Source organism: Callorhinus ursinus, unplaced genomic scaffold (genome assembly GCF_003265705.2).
Source record: "Callorhinus ursinus isolate GAN/ISIS: 27379988/994484 unplaced genomic scaffold, GSC_fseal_2.0 scaffold26, whole genome shotgun sequence".
NCBI classification, from domain to species: Eukaryota; Metazoa; Chordata; class Mammalia; order Carnivora; family Otariidae; genus Callorhinus; species Callorhinus ursinus.
This window is the reverse complement of record NW_027397088.1, coordinates 12,820,789-12,840,915: the sequence shown is the minus strand read 5'-3', so window position 1 is coordinate 12,840,915 and position 20,127 is coordinate 12,820,789. Positions and strand designations below refer to the sequence as shown.

At 44.1% G+C, this 20,127-nt stretch overlaps 1 protein-coding gene across 2 annotated transcripts; it reads right to left on the bottom strand.

Annotated features, from left to right (window-relative positions):
- Positions 1-1,976: 1,976 nt before the first annotated feature.
- Positions 1,977-8,901, bottom strand: EDN1 (endothelin 1). Of its 2 annotated transcripts, none has more exons than XM_025891099.2 (5): positions 8,394-8,901; positions 6,665-6,830; positions 5,109-5,267; positions 4,840-4,953; positions 1,977-3,268 (listed from the first exon to the last, which is right to left on the bottom strand). In XM_025891099.2, the coding sequence occupies exons 1-5, from the start codon at positions 8,455-8,457 to the stop codon at positions 3,166-3,168; spliced, it is 606 nt and encodes a 201-aa protein (XP_025746884.1). In that variant the 5' UTR covers positions 8,458-8,901; the 3' UTR covers positions 1,977-3,165. The 2 variants fall into 2 exon arrangements, with proteins under 2 accessions (XP_025746884.1, XP_025746883.1); XM_025891098.2 differs by having other exon boundaries at positions 6,665-6,833; positions 8,394-8,897.
- Positions 8,902-20,127: the final 11,226 nt, after the last annotated feature.

Genomic DNA, 20,127 nt, shown 5'->3' with positions numbered 1-20,127 from the left:
AGGGCTCTAGCCGAGTTGTCAGAACTCTACTTTGTATAATACCCTGACTATTTCAGGAAGCACAGACAGGATTAAAGCCAATGGTTTCCATCACAAAAGAACTCATTCCATGGGGAGAAAAATTCTCTACCCTTTAGCGGGCTCCTCTCCGTCCACCAAAGGTCACTACTCCCCACCCGGGATCCTCCGGTCCTCAGAGTCCTGAGATCAAAGCTCTGCCTGGCCTCTAGTGTGAAGACAGAAATCTGTCCTAAGTGGACTTCCAGAAACCACACTTTTACAGGAAAGCAAAACAGCAGGAAATGTGACAGACCATTCAACCACTTCACCCCTCAAGCCAACATGAGCCTTAAATAATATTGAATCTTTCTTCTACATACTTGAAAAATGTTCATTTCCTCTAAACCTTCCAGCTTAATTTTACTACTGAACCTCATGCCCTGGGAGAGCTCCTTCACGCTTCTTGCTTTTCTCGCCAGCTACTGAAGCAGGAAGCATGGAGGAAGAGGATTTGAAGGCCGAAATAATAGAAAAAAAGAAAAAGAAAATCCTTTGCTCACTGTGTTGTTCTTGTACTCGGCGGCTTCTTCCCATCCCAACTCCCTCTTAAAGGTAACAGACCCACATCCTCCAAGCTCAGACCTTCACTCTCATGCCATCTCGACTCCTTCATGCTTCATGACATCACACGCTCTTTCTTGGAGCCACTAGAGAAATTCCCCACTCCCTCATTTAACTGATGGGAAAACTCTGTGGCAGACTGATCGCTCAGGATTAAACAGTGGTCAAATTCAAACCAAGCCCCTGGTCACTGTGGACAAAACGTCACGATTCCCTTAAGAATCACACACCGACAAACAGTTTGCTAGATCAAGCACTATCTGGTCCTCAGAGTCCTGAGATCAAAGCTCTGCCTGGCCTTAAGTGCAAAGGGAGAAATCTACTCTAAATGGACTTCCAGAAACCACGCTTTTAGATATTGGACTGCCCCTTAAAAAAAAGAGAGAGAGAGAGAGAGAGAAAGAATGGAAGATAAAAAACAATGTCAATATCTATCTAGAAACGCTACCTGGGACACTGGCTACACTCACCTGAAGGCTGGTATTCAACGTCCCTTAGTTGTGTCATTGTTGGACAACAGTGATCATCATGAGCTAATATTTGTTGAATTCTAGGCATTCTTTCCTATTAGGGAAGGAAGGGGAAGAGTCTTAAGAGCTCATCAAGCTCTTCTGGGCTTCTGTTGGTAACAACCATTCGAAACACCAGTCTCCCAGATGGTTTGGCAAGACCAGCAAGGCAAAGTGGAGAGGAGGATGTAGCACAATGCCTGTGCCCCAGACCCAGCATTCTGTATCTCCACCACCACCGGCCTGTGTGCAGTCCTGGGCTCCCACAGGGAAGCAAAAGCACTTAGTGTTCCTTAATAAACAAAAGTCTAAATCTGAGCCAAAAAAAAAAAAAAAAAACAACCATAAGTAAATTTAAAAAGCTAGGGAAGGGGGGCTTACTTGCTCTGAACCGGCTGTTTCCTCCAAGCATTTTTCTGGTGTGGAAGTGTGTATAATTAGGTACGTTTTGGGGAGTCATCTCGCCACTGCTTCCTTCAGCCCGCTGATTAGGAGAAAGCACCTCTCACCACCCCATCCGCTCTAACTGTGGGATCCTATCTCATAGCCTAAGCGAAGTTAATGGATGAAGCAAGCCCCTGGAGAGTTTTTGAGGAGAAGAGGAAGCAGAAGGCTGCTATCCAGGGAACGATGGAGGTATTAAAGCTGGGTTTTTGTTTTGTTTTTTTACCTTAATATAATCTAAGGGCAACTTTTAAGATCCGGATCAAGTTCTTTTGTGATTAGCCAAGACTATTTTCCTTCTTATTACCACCCCAAAAAACAACTTTAATCATTTCCCTTCATAATTCTTAGCACTTTGGCCCACTTCTTGGGAATTTCAGAAATGATTCGAAATCAGTACAGTCGGGGGAAAAAATATTTATTTTCTAAAGTCGTTACCTTGACAGGCAAAACAAAGCATTTTCTCAATTTCATTCAGAAATACATTTTTAAAAAAATACATAGACCAATATGGCCTGCCCAAACGTATATTTAACATGGTAAATATAAGGAATAAATTGTTTTGAATATAAATATCTATAAAAAAATAAGTACATCAAAATTTAATCCAACCTTTTCCATTGGCCAGTTACATAAAGGAAAATAATTTTACTGCTTTAAAGCATAACCAAATGTTTACTTTGCAACATCTTTCAGAAACAACTCTAGACCATTTTGTTTCCAAGGATCAAGGTAAGGGAAACTTCTGATTCAAGGGTCTTTCTTCTTATGAATCAGAGCTAGTAGATTACCGTGAAAATGTGACATCTACTACTGACATGGTAGACTAGACATCTATGAGGCCAAGATTGACTACGGGGGTTCTGGGGCAGGGGATGGCAGGAGGGGGCCGAGCCGGGGGGCAGGGGAGGGGGGCGATAATTAACGGTGGGAAAGTACTTCTACAAGAGTGCAACAGAGGTGAGGTAGACTCAGATTCATCAAACCCATCCCGATTTACAGTAGTAACAGTTTCTTTTAGTTTTGCATTTTGTGAATTTAAAAAGCAAAAAAAGTCTTTTTCCTTTTTTTTTCTTTCTTTTTTTTTTTTTTTTAACTTGAGTGTCCTTCGAGTGTGTTTTCAATTTGTGCATTCCTTAGAAAACCTTTGCGTGGACTTTGGAGTTTCTCCCTGAAATGTGCCAGGCGCCTGAGTGAGACACAAACACTCCCTTCGGACCCTCTTCAGAAATTCCACCATGTATGGAATCTCCTGTCCCCGCTCTGGAGGATGACACCCTAATTCACAAGTCACTGTGTGTCTCTCTGCTTTCTGAGTGGTCCATTGTTACCCCAAACGAGGAGAGACGAAAGCGGTTATCACTGATGGAAGCAAATGAAGATGGATTGGGGGACTCCTTAACCTTCACTGTAACGTTTAGAACGAGGGCACTGGTCCACTGACAGTCTGGAACAAGAAACGGTCGAAGCAGGCAGGATGCTTTTGCTCTGATCCCAGCCGTGGGGAGAGAGTGCAGAATCAGCCACAGGGTTCCCTCCGTGGAGGAGAAGGCTTGCGGGCGGGTGGGCCACGGGCCCCAGGGACCTGCCATCAGTGTGTTCGGTTGTGGGTCACTTGCTTCTCTCTGTAGAGCTCTGCTTTCAGCTTTGCGACACGAAAAGCTGTTTTGATGCGGTTGCTGATGGTGTCCAACCTATTAAAACAAGACAAGAGAAAACAAATGTTATTTAAAAAAAAAAATTTCTAGGCAAAAGAGGCATCTAAAATTAGAATCCGGCACAAACAAATCTAAGTCTGGTTCCTGAACTTTCCCCACTGACCGCAACAGTATGCTACTCTTGGTTAAACTCAAGTGAAAATGCAGCCCCCCCCACCTTTATGCTGGGGATGGGGGGAAGGGGAGAGGAGCTATGGTCATATCTAAAGGGAATTGGGCATTCAGTACAATTTTAAAGTACAATTTTAAGGTAAACTAGAGATATTCCCTTTTCTTCTGTTGCCCCATCCCAACTACCACCACGGGATTCTATACAGAAACTACCTCCATGTAGGTCTCAAATAGCCACGGATGTCTTCCTAATCACAAAAGCAATTAAAGGTGACTTGGTGGGAAAGGAACAAAAAGAGATGAGGCGTACAGGTAGGTCCAAAGTAAATGGTGTATGGCAATTAAAAAATATAGATCTATATTTTTTGCAGGTTTAATGTTTTCTTTTGGCAGGAAAAAGAAAGGGAACTGTAATAGTGATTCAATTGTTGATACAATAAAAACGAATAGAAAAATAATAATAATTTCCAAGTTAGTTAAGGAATTGTAGCTTACGGAACCCGGTGATCTGGAGGGAGCATCGGGGGCCTGACATTATAAATATGGAAACAACAATGGCCAACGAGACGTCCCAGATAGCTGAGGATGTCCCACCCATCAGCAGTAAACAATGCAGATGTCATTGCTGCTCAACACACTTTGATCACAGAACTCCTTGCCACTGGATTTCTAGGAAAACTTTCCATGGACCAGGAGAGGGAAATGTAGAACACGTGACAGCTCCGAGTGCAGATTTCCTCTTGTGAATTCCAAAAGGTTTTGGATTTGGAAGGGTCATCCCTCTAGAGCTGCCCATCACAACCCCAGGGTGTGGACTAATGTGCGTCCCTTCTCTGCCCCAGCTCACGACCGACTAGAAGAGATGAGAGCTTTTCCGAATGACATGGGCTCTCAGCAAATGCACTTCCCTATTTTAAAAAAATAAATAAGCCCCCCAAACAGCATGTTCTAATGCTCACCATCCCTACCTAATGACTTTATTTTTCCCTTTGGCCATTGGAGTAACTGCTACTTTTTGAAGAACTTGATCATACATGACACTTTGATTTAAAAATAAAACGAAGTAATATAAAATAAACATCAAAACTCCTTTCCCGGAAAGGATTGTTAATTTCTCAAGGAAAGCAGCAAATGCATTGACGCAGAAAAGCAAGGACTAGATATGACCAAATGTCAAAGGTGTCTGTAGATGTATCTTGTTGGGAAAATCTAACTTTAGACTGAGTGGCACGTGCTTAAGATCATCCAAGTGTATAGTGGGCAAAGGTCTGCATTCAAAAATACTTGAGAGGGATTCCTTTGCTCTTTCTAATCTATTGACTATGAAGATCTTTGTTCTTTTCTTCTAAGCCTTTCTTCCATCAAGGTGAGAGTACTTGGGGGAGCAGCCCATTAGCACTGGTGACTGGGGCTAGCTGTCCTTGGGGGCCTCTTACCTTCTTATTTTGCTTCCTGCCACCAGCTGCTGATGAATACACTTTTCTCCAAGCTCAGAACAGTCTTTTCCTTTCTTATGGTCATTCCAGCCCTTCTCCATACTGTCTTGGTCCCTGTTAAAACACAGATAGGAGGAAAACTTTTCAGCAATGGTATCTTCAGCTCTCCCAAAATCTCTGTTAATTTCTCTTAAACAAAAAGGCAACATCAAAGCAGGAAGATCAGGAGGCCATAAAACGGATTGAAAGCAAAAGGGTTTCTACCTCACCTGAGTTCTTTTCCCGCTTGGCAAAAAGTCCAGCACTTCTTGTCTTTTTGGCTAGCACATTGGCATCTCTTCCTGTGGTCTGTTGCCTTTGTGGCAAATAAATCCTTTAAGGATCGCTTGGACCTAGAAGGGCTTCCAAGTCCATATGGAACAATGTGCCTATTATCAAAAAAGATCAACAAAAGATATTAGCATAATTAATAGTCTTTGAAATGATGCATTCTGTGTGCCATCAATGGCCCTGAGTGTGTATACCCTCACCAGGAGAAAACCAGTTTTCTAACTCAATGAAATTCCATTTGGATTCCTAACAAATTTCAGTTTCTTCTCCACACAAGCAGCTTTGGTTTTTGTCCAAGATTATGACATCTCTGCTTCGGTGTCTGTTTCCTATTTTCTTCCTTTTCTGACTTTCCATCTAGTTAACAGCTACTGCGGGGGAGGGACTTCGATGCAAAACCATGACTCACATGATTTTGAAAATCTATTTTCAATTTAAGTCATATGATAATGCCAAAAGTGCCTCCTGAGTTTTGGGGGGCGGGTGCTGGGTGAGATCTACTAAGGCACGCACGGTTCACCCCCAGCTTCGTACATCTCCTGCAGCTGGTGACTAATAGAAGGACTCCTCGCCAGAAGGCTCCCCGGTAAATTCCAAAGTGTCCCTTCTGAGCCTCACCTGGAAGGACTAAAGTCCTCACCTTGGTAGCATCACCTTTTAAGTATTAGGCTTATTGTGGTTTTTGTTTGATTTGATTTTGTTTGGCTTTGGGGCATCCCTCACCATAATTGGCCACCCGATACAGGACACTGTGTGCTGTGTTTTTGTTTACAACTGTGGCTGATGGGTGAGCCAGTTTTCAGGGTGAAGGAGGGGGAGAACCTGCTTTCTTCCAGCTCTGGAAGCAGAAGAGAAATCTGCAGACTGTGTTTCTATTGCTGTCTTGAAATGGGCTTTTCTAAGGGGAGAGTACAGAGGAGTCAGGACACCCCTGTTCCAGGTCTAGCTCTGCCCTGGACTCATTCTTGCACAAGTGATGTCCACAATTTGGGTTTATGCTTTTCTATAAGTAAGATGAAGGGACTGATGATCGCTCTGTACAATCCCCGCTGCCTAGCAAGAGTAGAATGGCTTAGACTAACCCACGTCCGACCTCGGCAGTTTATTCCCGAAACCCAAGCAGATCCCACCAAAAAAAAAAAAAAATCCCCCCTCAGAAATGTGTGACAGAGTCCTGCTTGCCATCAGCATTTTCCATCTCTCCTGTCCTGAGTCTTTGAGCCATGGGGGCTCAGAAGACCCTCCCCTGTGTTTCAAAGAATCACCCTGCCTGGTATTTTCAGGAAGGGCGGGGGAGCACCCTCCCCACCCCCACCCGCGAGGCACCTTCATGTCATCAGAAGTGCTACCTTCAGAATCCAAACCAGGAGCCCCCCACCTACCCCACCACCACCACCCCACCCCGCCCCAAAGCAATGAGCATCCCCAGGCTCCAGTCTCTGGAGAAGCCAGAGGTAAGGAATAGCTAGAGTGATGACGCCCTCTAGAGACTCACTCGGGGGTGTTGACCCAGATGATGTCGAGGTGGCAGAAGTAGACACACTCTTTATCCATCAGGGAAGAGCAGGAGCACCGTTTGGACCGGCGGGCCCGCCAGGGTGCACTGGCGGCAGACTTCTCCCCTCCGCTGTCCAAGCCCGTGCTGAGCTCTGCACCCAAGACTGCTGGGGAGAGAGAGAGCAGGTCAGCAGGGCATGTCCCCTGGGATCTAGCGGAGCAGATAAAAGCCCATGAAGCCTGCAGCCCGCCTTCAACAAGAAACACAGAGCAAAAAGGGCTCTTTATCTTTTCCCTCCTTAGCATGACTTCACCTTTACCCCCCACTGGCTTATCCACTTTCGGGGAGATTACACACGTGCAGCAGGAACAGCCACCTGAAAAGGGGACTAACTGACCAGCCCCCAGAGAAATGCGTGGACATGCTGCTTGTTAGAAATCTGGGGTGGCTTCTGCATGGAATTTAATAGGACAGCCCAATTTCCTGGGACAGTGGCGTAAAGTGGGCTGATGACCAAGCTCTGAAGCTACATAAATCACCTGCCTCTTCCTAGGTTCGGAGCCACTGCCCCCTGCAGTTTAGGGGAGTACCCACCACTTCACACCTGGTGGAGGGCAGGGAGTAGCCCAGGTGATACATAGTCCTTGAAATTAGGTGAGGTTCAAGAGCTTTGAGGGGATGATTGGAGAGAAAGAAGAGAAACCAGCTCTACAATACTCATCGCACGTGGTAAACTCCAGAGAAAGCACTGACCTAGGGTGAGACTGAGCAGCAGCTCCGGGACCGAATCAAGGTTCTGTGGATTTTGAATTCAGGATCCCCAGAGCAGGATGGCATGTGGGGGACTGGCTGCCTCCCCCTTCCCCACTGCAGCACGGCCTCTTCTTACTGACAAGTTAGCCATGAGGCTTATCCGCCCAATTTTGTACATTTCAAATGATCAGACACATTCCAGGATTTTCATTCCCTTGACATCTTTTCTCTTTAGTCAGGGTCATGAAAAGCCACACACAAAAAAAGGGCTTGACCCTAAGAGGGGGGAAATGGGCAGATATACGTGTACTATCTAAATCCTCAGGCAGCCAAGATTTATCTTAGCTTCCCTCCCACAACAGGTGAATAAAACTGAAAATAGACCTCACACTGTTTTGAGTGCCAAAAACCTGCCAAAAGAAGCCTAAAGTCAATAATGACAAATTTTAAAGAAAACATCTGCTTCACCCTGAAACTGCCCGAGGGTTATTCAACAGACTGTTCTGCAGGTGATTTTACTGCTCATATATTGCTTGAATGACTTGAATAAAATTCCTTGGCTTCGAGCTGAAATGTTTAAATGTTTTACACATTCACACACTATTAAAACAGTATTTAAATAAGATATATAAGTCCCTATATGTCCTATCACCTGTGCGAACACATATATTGCAAATATACATTTGGCTAAATTATATCTTGTCTTTACTTTTCTTGAGTTATATTTTTAAAAGCCAAGGAAATACACTATATACTTATACCAATAAGTTATTTTAATGCCATAGGAGCAATTGTTTTCAATAGAGGAATTATTTTTCCCCACTAGAAAACTTAAGTAGCTTTGAGCAATAATTCCCAGACACTTGCTATCTAAGCTGCAGTCATAAAAAGAAGGGGAAAACAGAAGCAAGAAAAACATTAAGGTGGACAAGAAGGCATTAACGTTCAGAGGTTTACAAGTCGCCGTGCCTACCTGCTTCTGGAGCTCCTTGGAAAGCCACAAACAGCAGAGAGAAAATCATGGGGAAATAATCCATTCTGGAAAAAAAAAAAAGTGTGTGGGGGGATCAAAGTCCTCCCCTGCCAACTGAACCCAAAAGAAGACGAAGAAAAATAATAGCTTCGGGTCCCTCGAAGCGCTTCTGGTTATTCAGATCTCGAAGTGAGCCTTCAGCCTAAGTGCTCTTTAACGGAGAGAAAAAAGAAGTTTTCTGCCAGGAGGGCCGGCAGTGGGAGCGGTCGGCGGAGGCACGCGGCACTGGCGTGCGGGGGACAGCTGGGAGCGGTCTGCGGACGCACGCGGGGACAGCGGCGCCGACCCGACCGAGGACCCTCTGCGCGCTCGCCCCAGCGCCGCTGCAGAAGCGCGTCTGACTTGGACAGCTCTCCGCCGCCTTTTTATATTGAACCCCTATAGAGTGGGGGTAAACAGCTCCAACTTTATTCCAGCCCCAGACAATGTTATTGTGTTATTAGTCACCAACAGGCAACGTGCAGCCGGAGATAAGGCCAGGCTCTAGAGGAAATCACTGCTAACTTCAGAGGCAGACGCCCGCCGTCTGACAATTCAGGGGCAGGGCTAAGAACAAGAAAATACCCATTAGAGACCTTTGGTAAACCTGCCCGTGCAGCGCTTGAGTCTGCTTCCCCTTTTGCAAGCTGCCAGCCCCAGAGTTCAAGAATCAGAAGAGGGACTCCAGAGAAGTCATACCATTGGTATGAAAAGTATGAGCTACAGTTTAAATAGATTGTATTGTTGTGCGCGGGGATTTTTTTTTAATTGTTGTTCCCTTCGTTTTCCTTTTATGTCTCCGATTTCTTAGTGTTGATTAAACAGGGGAACGCTCTCCCTCTTCACTCCCCCCCTCCCACTGGGGGTCAACTGATTTTGGCAGATCGAGGTACTTGTCCCTTACTCCAAGCTCCCTTCCCCAAGTCTTTTTTGCTAAAGTGCCTTGCGTGCACAGTGAAAAAGATCGGTGAAGGAATGGCAAGGAAAGGACATTTAAAAGAAAAATAGAGTCCTTTCAGGCACATACCCAGTGCTTTCGATATCATACCCCTATAAACTTTTTTTTCTGTGCCCACCATTTCCCCATCCCGGAACGCCCCCCGTCTTCAGTAGCACCAATGTTGAGAAATAGCGGGAGAGGAACGCCAGGGGGAGATGAAGAGCTACAGGGGCTGATGTTTTCTGAGCACAGACACTCAAAGCCCTGGGGGCCCCATAACAGAGGGAACGCAGCCTGAGAGGGGGGCCGAGGAACAGGAAGGACCGGCGCCTCCTCCCGTGAGAAAGGGGTGCCCCTCAGAACATTCACTTACTCCCTGCATATGAAGTGCATGCAGGTGGTGTTGGGAAGGAGGAAATGGCCGTGCTGAATTAGGAGATCAGATAATACCTCACATTTAATAGTGCGTTTACATTTTCAAAGCAATCTCTGTCTGTTTGCCCTTGAAATACCCCTGAAGTACCCACAGGGCAGCCACTGTGGAGTTGAACGTCTTGTAACCATATAAAGCAAAACATAATGTAAGACACTGGCTTTTTCCAGTAGCCTCATTTTCCAGGTGGGAAAACCGGGGCTCCCGGAGCTCCCATGCTCTACCGAAGTTCATGCCGGGCATTGGGTAAGGCCGAGGCGAGAAGTTTAGAGCATCCTCCCGGCACAGGAGAAAGGTGAGTCTACATCTAGCACCTGGGAACACCATGAAATAGATGCTTCCAGCATTTCCTCACCTTGTTTAACTCCAGTCCCCTCCCCCAGGGTGGGCAATGGAGGGGTATTCAAATGTGGACCCATTTCCAATACTCAGGAGGATCCCCTCCAACCATTTCTTCCTCCTCCTCCCTGCCTACCCCTCACCTCTAGAATCAAAAGGACAGATTTCATCCCAGCACGAAAGCTGTGGACCTGGGCACCCTGGGCTCCCTGGACCTCCCTGGAAGTCCCCCCTGGGGAGACAGTAACAGTAGCGGAATCAGGTGCAGAAGGAGATCTGTTCCCTGAAAGAGCCACTGTAACAAGAGCTGGAGCTGAAGGAGAGGCAGGAACCCTCCCTCCCACACCCACACCGGAGAGGCCTCCACCCAGCCCCAGGGGGACCCTGCCTGGGCCTTCCGCCTCTTCATAGGCTTACCTCAGCCCAGCCCTGGGGGCTGGGGAGGGCACAGCTCACCCTAGAACGGGGCGACATCATGCTGGAAGCCAGCTTTGCCCACCTCAGCTCTGGCTGGTCTGTCCCAGCCTCCTCCCCGCAGAGGGAGCACAGGGAGAGCAGAGAAGAACTGATGTCCCATTCATAGGCTCCAAGCTCCCCCCCTTCCCCCCTGCCCAGCGAGGGAGACGCGGTCTGGGACCCTGCTCACCCCCTCTTTAACTTCCTGGCAACTTTGACAAAACCCTGGTCACAGTCAGGACCAACTTGTCCTAAGCTCCTTGCTGGAAATGACGCCCCCTCCCTGCCCTTCCCAGTCTCTCCAGGTCGAGCCTGGGTTACCCTCCAGCAGGGAAGCCCCCCTCCCCACCACTCCCACATGACTGAGGCTGCCCCTGCAGGGCCAGAAGCGCCAAGCAATCAGGTGGAGATGTGAAACGAAATGAAGCTGCCCACACGCCTTCCCACAGTCTCCCCTCCATTCCTGTGTGTGTCATCCTGTGCATGGGAATACAAAAAGTGGGCAGTGATCCGCCCCCACCCCTGACCCCAGGCCTTCTATGACTCTGTAAAGTAAATGCACAGGGTTTCAGATCTGGGTACATCCCACTGTTCCAAGTGCAGTCTCGCCCCCATCTCTGAATCCTGAGTTTCCAAGATGCCTATGGGCATGTGTATGGCGGGTGGTCCTCGCCTTCTCTGTGTGTCTTGTGGGGAGCAGTGGGATCTGCCTTTTCCGTCCTTCTCTCCATCTCCACCTCGGGGTGCAGCCCCCTTTCCTTCTGCCAGAGGAAGGGGAAGCCCCTCTCAAGCTCAAAAAAGGCAGCTCGGTACTGCCAGGGAGCAGCCCAGCAAGACATTTTCCCAAGAAGCAAGAGAGGGAAGAAGAAGCCCAACAAACCAGTTTTACAAGCTCCATGCTCCCACCTCTCCTCCACTTCCAGCATGGCTAGACCGGGAGGTAGGAGAGGTGGAGGTTAAAAAAGCCGGGCAAAGTAATACATGGGGACATCCCACCTCCCTCCCCAGCCCACACCCCACCCCTCCAAGATCTAGGAGGGTGTGGGCTCTTTGTAGCCACAGACCTCGGAGAGGAGAGGAAAGGGAAGGGAGAGAAGACTTAAGAACATGGCTTTTTTTTTTTCTTCAATAGAACAGTTTGCTATTGCTGTTCTTGCTTTTGATGTTACACTTGAATACTGGAAACTATTTGATAAAGCTATTTTTTATGTATTTCTTTCTGTATCTCTTACTATGTATTAATAGATATCTATAAATAAAACACCCTGAGCCCCAAATGCAGATACTACACAGTAGCAAAGTGTACTGTTTTTAGCACTCCTCAGCTTTGCTCTTTCTCAACTTTTGCGTAATAACATTTGCAGCTTTGCCAAGCCAATAAATCTGGCGTGAGATGTTGCATTTAGCTCAGCGAAAAGAACAGCCGTCAGGTTGCTTGATGATAGCCCAAAGAATGGGAATCTAGTTTAGTATAGGCACGGTGAGGCTCTCCATGTCCCTAGACTTGGTTCAGTCATAATAGTGTTGCCTGTTTGACATTTTCAGTCTGCATGGTGCAGAGCACAGAGGTCCCATAGTGCTGTTTTGCAAGAGTGTGCACTACAGACATTACTCCATGATCCATTACACACCTCCAGGAGTCATGAACAACACAGCTTCTCTCTACAGCCCAGAATATAATGGTCGATTCAGCGAAGGAAATAGGATGACACTCAGGAGAGATTCATCGCCTGCATTTTACAAACATGTAATGCATGCAACTCAACCTCCTTGACGCTTTCATCCATAAGCCAAAAACTGCAAGTCTTTAGTTTCAAAGAATATGTGCAATTCTTTAACATAGCGTTCATCCAACCTCAGTCATTCATAAACCTCTTTCACAGTGTTGCCATCCTTGTGGGCCACCCGTACATTTTTAAGGAATAGTCTCCATTCACTGACGAATTTCTTATTTTTTAAAAAAATTTTATTTATTTATCTGAGGGAGCGAGAGAGAGCATGAGCAGGGGGAGGGGCAGAGGGAGAGGGAGAAGCAGACTCCCCACTGAGCAGGGAGCCTGGCGTGGGGCTCAATCCCAGGACCCCGAGATCATGACCTGAGCCGAAGGCAGACGCTTAACCTACTGAGCCACCCAGGCACCCTGTGACTAATTTCTTTTACCTGAATAACTTTAAGGCAATTTATTATTACTGCTGTCGTAAGCAACAGTATACAAGAAGTCATGCTTTGTATGGTTAAGTAATGTACATGAAATCATAGTTTAATACATGTTAAAATGAACATAACTATTGTGTCTTCATTAAGCTATTGGAAATAAATATTCAGCCATGTACTATCACCATACATCCTAACACCAGCGTACTTACCGCTCTTAGGGAATATGGCTCCTTACATGTAATGTCTTACATTTTGTTATGTGAAGAAGCCCTGGTTTAATTCAGCTCTCTGAATCTATTTTCAAGACCATCTCAAAATGTTCTGCATCGAAACTCTCATATGGGTGTACTTCAGAGAAAACAGATATTCTGGCCTTCAGAATCTACAAAAACAAAGAGTCCATATCCAAAGGAGTTCCTACTCGATATTTCCCCTGGGTTTATTGCTTTCATGTTTTGGCATTTACCTTGTTTTCCACCCCCTATCCTGAAGTTAAATACCCTCTTGAGTGTTTTCACTGGCATCACACACACACATACACACATCCCACATATGGACATAGAGACTGGAATGGGAGAGTAATTATAATATTTCACACACGAGAGAGACCAAAAAATGTGTCGGCCAGTGGCTGCCTCCCCATCTTTTTCTCTTTAATTTTAATTCTATGTAATTTATGACATGTGGAACTAAAGAGACTCTGATGTGGGGATTAAAAAAGAACACCACTTGAGAGTGAATCGAGTAGAATCAAGTCACTTCATTAAATCTGATTTATGTAGTCATTCTAGACAAGCTTCCCTCCTGTGTTTTTGAATGAGATGGCAAAAAAAAAAAAAAAACTCATTCTGGAGCAGGTGCCCATAAATATGATGGCTACCTTCATGTTTCCTTAGGCCAGAGGCTTGTGTGTCAGTAGACTGCTTCTGGTTCAGTGTTGTCAGAATGCTTTCCGTGACTCCCTTTCATTATTGATTGTGTATTTCTTTTTTTGTTTTTTAAGAATTTTTTGTAGAATGGTGATTACCGGCAGGGGGTGAGGCAGTAAATTTGGTCAAAGGCTATAAGCTTCCTGTTACAAGATTAATAAGTTGTGGAGATATAATTTATAGTATGTTGTTGCGGTTGACAATGTTGTATCACATACTTGAAAGTTGCTAAGAGTATAGATGTAAATGTTCTTGCCACAAAAAAGAAATGGTAATTATGTGATGTGACAGAGCTATTAGCTAACCCTACAATGGTAAGCATTTGCAATATGTAAGTGTATCAACGTGTATCAAATCAACACTTTCTACCCCTTAAACTTACAGTGTTATGTGTCAATTATATCTCAATAAAGTTGAAAAGAGTTTTTTTTGCACCTCATCTATAATGACAAAAAATAAGCCAAGTGTCTTAGCATTTTCTCAATTTTTGTGTAATAAAAGGCCTTTGGTGTCCTGCTGAAATTTAGAGAGCTACCCTAGGAAAGTAGCAAAAAATGACTCATTTGAAATTCATTTTCATATTAGAAATCTGAAAGCAGAAAGTTTCCATTATTTTATTCCTCCAATTTCATGTCTGTATATATGTTCATTGAGCCCCCACAGGGTGTCAAAAGTAATTCTAGGTACTTCATGTGTTCCAATGGAAAGGTACTGTGGACTTTGTATTCACAAGTCAATAAACTGACACAGGATGAATAAAAGCCACCAGGCGAAAAGCAAACCTGGGGGGTGGGAGGGGGGAAGACGATCATTGAGGTGGTGGGGGGAGCTGAGGTATTTCTAAAGGAGCAAGGGCTGTGATCATACCAGACACCAAATGATTCAAGAAATAATTATGGAATAAAGGAAGCAACCCTACCATTGTAGGGTTAGCTAATACCTCTGTCACATCACATAATTACCATTTCTTTTTTGTGGCAAGAACATTTACATCTATACTCTTAGCAACTTTCAAGTATGTGATACAACATTGTCAACTGCAACAACATACTATAAATTATATCTCCACAACTTATTAATCTTGTAACAGGAAGCTTATAGCCTTTGACCAAATTTACTGCCTCACCCCCCGCCGGTAATCACCATTCTACCAAAAATTCTTAAAAAACAAAAAAAGAAATACGCAATCAATAATGAAATGGAGGGTCTAAAAGATAGCAGGAAAGATCTTCAAAGATGAGAGAATTTGGGAGCCGGGACAGAGGACAGGAATTGGCTAAGAAGGGGCAGGACGTTCTAATGAGACAATTTGCTTATTGGATTTACAGTTTTAGGGGGACCAGATGGCCGATGATGAAAGAGAGGAAGCTTGTGTAGGTGACCTATGTGGTCAGTGTGTCCCATACCCCTGTCATGTACCCGTAGGATGTAGAACATCTACAGTTTTCACACTGTGGTTTCTGAAGTCCTGATGGACATGGGCCACTAAAAGGAAAAGCCACAGGAACCATGAAGAACTCCTTCCGAGTACATAAGCTCAAATGATGTTGACAGATCATTGTGTAGACTATGTTGCCATTAGAAGGTCTGGATTCTATTTGTATTCGAAAATATTAAATGAGTTAAAATTATTCCCAGATTTTGCAGTTCTCCTTTTTGGACTCTGCCATTTTCAGGGGGGAAACGTGTTCACTATGGAGTTCTAGACTGTTCCTTTCGTGAGAAAAAAATTTAATGCAAGGATTATTTTTGTTATTCCTATCTGCTGCCTACCTACAAGTAAGAATGCAACCCTCCCTCTCTAAACTATCACTCTGACAAAAGTACATTTCTCTTCAAATAATAATTGTTTTCCCAAATCTGAATATGCAGTGAGAAAGGAAAGAATATTTATTACTGGTTGTCAACATAGGGGAAAAAATTGGGGGAAAAGTGAGTTACTTTTCTAAAGGGGCATTTGGATTCATTTAAACATGCAAATTTAATTTCACAAGCTCCAGAATATATTTAACGCTAAGGGTTGTGTTTTATTTGGCATTTGTGCTTTTTTCCATTTGGCCTTTTGATGAAAAAAAAAAAAACTTTTGGAGTGGTTACAAGAATAATTTTCCTGGAAATTAATGTCTTTACTTGTTTTTTTCTGTGAAGCTTAAAACACTCCTGCAAACTTTTTGTTTTAATATTATTTAACATTTATTGATTAACGTCCCCAAGTGTAGTTGTTACTAAGGACAGTGAGCTAAGTCCAAAGACATTGAAGTACATTTCTTTCCTAGGTATGACTCACAAGAGCAAAGAATGCAGAGTGGTGACACTGTGTTTGTTACCACCTTAGGCTGATTTATTTTAGAGAAATATGGGAAAAAGAAAATGAATAAAATGAAGGAAGATGGGAGGTGTCTGCTTATGGCTGAATTTCAGGCCACTGGAGGTCTTCCCAGAAAGCCGCGGTACTGAAGGTTCACTTTAAAAGGAGGGGAGGGGCAAGGAAGGGGGGCACAGGAAAGGGGAATCTCAGGGAAGGCGGACAGGGAGAGCGTCCTGCTCAGAGCTGTGCCCCCGGTTCTCAGTCCCCCTCCTTCCTGGGATGTGAGGGAAGCAGGGAAGCATGAGTTTAGAGAGTTTGGAAACTGATAATGTTCATGTAAAAGCCCACTATCTTGCTACAAAGTGGAAAAGATTTTGTGAGCTGCAAAGTAGCTTGTTTAAAGGCTTTTTTTTCTCCCAAGTTGTTTCAAGACTAGTCAGGGAGAGCTAACATTTTCTAGATAAAACATTTTAACAGCATTGTTTCTTTCTGGCTGTTCTTTCTCCCCCAACATCCATTCTATTTTTATACATTATCTGGATGAAACTATTTTTTTGGACTAATGACCAGGTCTCTGCACCAGTGGCCTCCTTTTCTTCAATTCTCTCCCCAAACCCCTCGCCACTTCTAAGAAGCATTTTGCCAATTTATGGTGAATTGGACCCCACAAAATGGGACAAGGAGCACAGGTTTCCCACATGCATGGAGATTCCCAACCCACCTCCCCTCCTTGATTCGTTAACGTCTTTTTAGAACTATGGATTGTTTTCTTCCTGCTCTCAGAGGATGACCTAATCATATGGAGGACGCTTTAATCCTAATGATGTTTTCAGTTCCTTTCAATCAAATCTGTTCTTACTTTACTCCTTCCCTTTATGAAACATAATATGATGTTGCTTTAAAACCCTAGATACGTAATGGAAGAAATGATAAATAAGGAATACATTCTCAGGAATTTTTCAAGGGCTTCCAGGGAACAAGGAATCAAAAAATGGCAAACACCCTTGGAGGACCTACCACCCATTATGTGAAGAACAGGGGCAAAAAGAACACATTAGGAAAGTAAAATTTAACTGGGTAAAATGACCCAATCTAAAATTTAGTCAGAATGCTAAATTATGAGAACAGCCAATTCTTAGGAAAGTGGAACTCCTAACAATGATACGGTCCACATAAAAGTTCTCCGACTCAGCAGGAACTGGCGTGAGCTAACTGGGCAACCCCTCCCTCACACACACAGAGGACTTAACCTTTTCATCTGCCTCCTCCCATTATAAAAGGAGAAACTATCATCTGCTACTTATCTCAAGGTGCCTTGAAAAGAGTTTAGTTGAGGCTGTATGTCAAAGAAAGGAGACAGCCATATTGATTGGAAGAGTTTAAAGAGTGAAGTATATACAGAGATCCACCCGCGATTCTTTTTTCAGCCAAGGATCCACTAAAAGAGAAAAGAGCCAGACTTCACCAATGCATAATGCAAATAAAAGAAGTGTGAAGAAGGACAGAGGACGAATAGTTTTATCTAAGCTACCGTTACTGGATGTTGACTATGGGTGGGAGACACGAGGGATGCTTAATATCAAAATCATAAGTAATGGCAGAGATCTTGGATTTGAAAAGTCAAAAAACCTGAAACACAAGAGACAGCATGCACGGGGGGTCTGAAAGAGGAAAAGTTAGGCCATAGGCACGAAGGTACAGTTCAGACACTGAACATGTGAGTTCGTCCTCATTATAACTGAAAACATAGGACTTGAGCTATGAAGTGGCAGTAGAGAAAACACACTCTGCAAATATCTAAAAAGGACAAGAAAATTATTCTGAGGGAGGAAAAGTCCCTTTCATTCTAATAACCCGTAATTGTTTCCTGATCTGGGGTGAAATTTGTTATAGAAATTTTTAACTGGGCTGCAGACACGCTAAACTGATCATAGATAAAGCCAAAGCACTAAAATGCCTTAAGTAGTTAGAGAGAGAATGAAGAATTTCAATTTTCCAATTTAGGACAGTGTTAGGAGAAAATAGTTCAATACAACAGTGTATGGAAAAGGTTATTGTGGAGTACGAAGTTATTATTAATAACAAAAGAATATGCTATTAAGATTAAGTTATCACAGAATAGAAAGGAAGAAATTTTCTCTCCTGGCCTTACCTTTTTTTTTTTTTAAAGATTTATTTATTTTTTTGTAGTTGGGGGGGCGGGTAGAGGGGTAGAGGGAGAGAGAGAATCTCAAGCAGACTCCTGCTGAGTGCGGAGCCTGACGCGGGGCTCAATCCCACAACCCTGAGATCATGACCTGAGCTAAGAGTCAACCACTTAACTGACTGAGACACCCGGGCGCCCCCTGGTCCTACATTTTTATACCATTAAAATTCACATCAATGCCCCAAAGTCAGAGCTGGTGCTGATTCTCTTCACTGAGAATGTGAAGACCCTTTCGTCATTCTGCTGGAGTTGTTGGGATTTTTTGGTTTGGGTTTTGGTTTTGTTTTGGTTTGGTTTTTGGTTTTTGGTTTTGCAAGCTTTAGTTCACTCCAGAAACTAGCTTTTCTCTTCATTTATTTTGTAGCAGAATTGTATTTTCACAGATAGATTAAAGCCATCTTTACATCTGTACTTGGTTATAGTCTCCTCCTTACATTTTTTATGTAGGTTTTTTTATAAGCAATTCCAATAAGACTTCTTCCTGTTTAGTTACACAGATTTCTACACTTTTCCTTCTTCCTCCAAGTCATTTTTGACTGGATTTCTTCTAGTTATGCTTTTTTTTGAGTCATATTTTTATTTTCCCATTCTTCTTGAACATTTTCCCTTTTAACAATCTCTGGAGGTTCATACCTAATTTTTACTGTGAGTTTTGAAACCTACTTTCTAGGAATCCATGATATCTGCCTGCCGTCATTCTGGATTTTCCTTCTTTCACTGTTGAAATGAATAATGGGTCATTAGTTTCACTTAAGGTTCTTATCATTTTCATTTCACCAGATTTTCCTCTCTGGTTCAAGTTTTCCAAATGACATCTCTCTGAGAAAGGGCTGTGCGAGAAAATGCAGAGCCAGAACATGTGAGATTCATTGATAAAGGGAAATCTGTTCTCGGATACCCTGCCGTAGCAAAATTTATCCGGAACTAGCCCAATTCTGATCTCTCTCTGACCCCTGACCCCATCCCTCCAGCTTCTCTTTTGTGTCCGCGCTGGGAGTGGCTGGCTGGTATCCTGGTTCACAGACCCCTTTATCTTCCACCCCAAGCCTCTGTCTAATCCTCCCAGCTCAGCTCTGCCTTGCACACCCAGCTCTCCTCCCTCGAACTGACTGTCTACAGCTGCACTTCTCTGGGGAGCCTCAGGAGACAGAGCCCATGGCCTCCCCATCTCGTTTTCTCGGGGCCATGTTTGTGGGGCACACCTCCCCATCTTCCCTCCCGTCCCAGTGTGTGGTAGTGAAAAAAAGCCCTGAGCGTGAATGGCAAAGAGAATTTGCACTGCAGAGTGAAAAAAAAAAGGCACCATTCCTGTCTCCTTAGATCCTCAAGGCAGTGGGAGAGACAGCCAAAGGAGTAAATGGACAAATAAACAAAAATTGACAAGTTCTGCTAAGGGCTACTCAAGCAGGGACTATGATGATTTTATGACTACTAACTTGGGCGGTTGGCTGCAAAAACTGCCACGGGGGGTCAGGGGGATAAAAATATATAAATTCAGATGGAAAGGCAGTATTCTTTCAAAAAATAGGCCAAGCACCAAGCTTCATAAATGACTCAAGTATTCAGGCTGGCTTTTGCAAGAGGCTTTTAAGTATAGAGTGTAAAGGAAAAATAAATGTAAATGCGACATATATAAAAAGCTATATGTGGCTGTGATTGTTTTATGAAGGGAGTGTGGCCCCGCATCAGAGATTAAAGACCCTCGAGGACCCTCAGGAATGGCCCCAGAAGTGCTGTTGTGAGGATAAAGACTAACATCGAGTATCTTCCTGAGCTGAGCGTTTCAAGAAAAGGAAAAGAAAGGACTGGCCACCCAGTGGCCTGAGACCAGAGATCTCTGAGCATTCATGTGGTTTGCTGAAGTTTAATCTGGAGAAAATATCCCAGTAGGATACCGTAGCAGTTATTACAAATAGTAAGGGTCGT

Coding starts and splice junctions, on each gene's coding strand:
- EDN1 (XM_025891098.2), bottom strand. CDS start 8,457: ATGGATTATTTCCCCATGATTTTCTCTCTGCTGTTTGTGGCTTTCCAA. Junction 6,834..8,393: donor CCAAGGAGCTCCAGAAGCAG/GTAGGCACGGCG, acceptor CTCTCTCCCCAG/CAGTCTTGGGTGCAGAGCTC. Junction 5,268..6,664: donor ATCTGGGTCAACACCCCCGA/GTGAGTCTCTAG, acceptor TTTTGATAATAG/GCACATTGTTCCATATGGAC.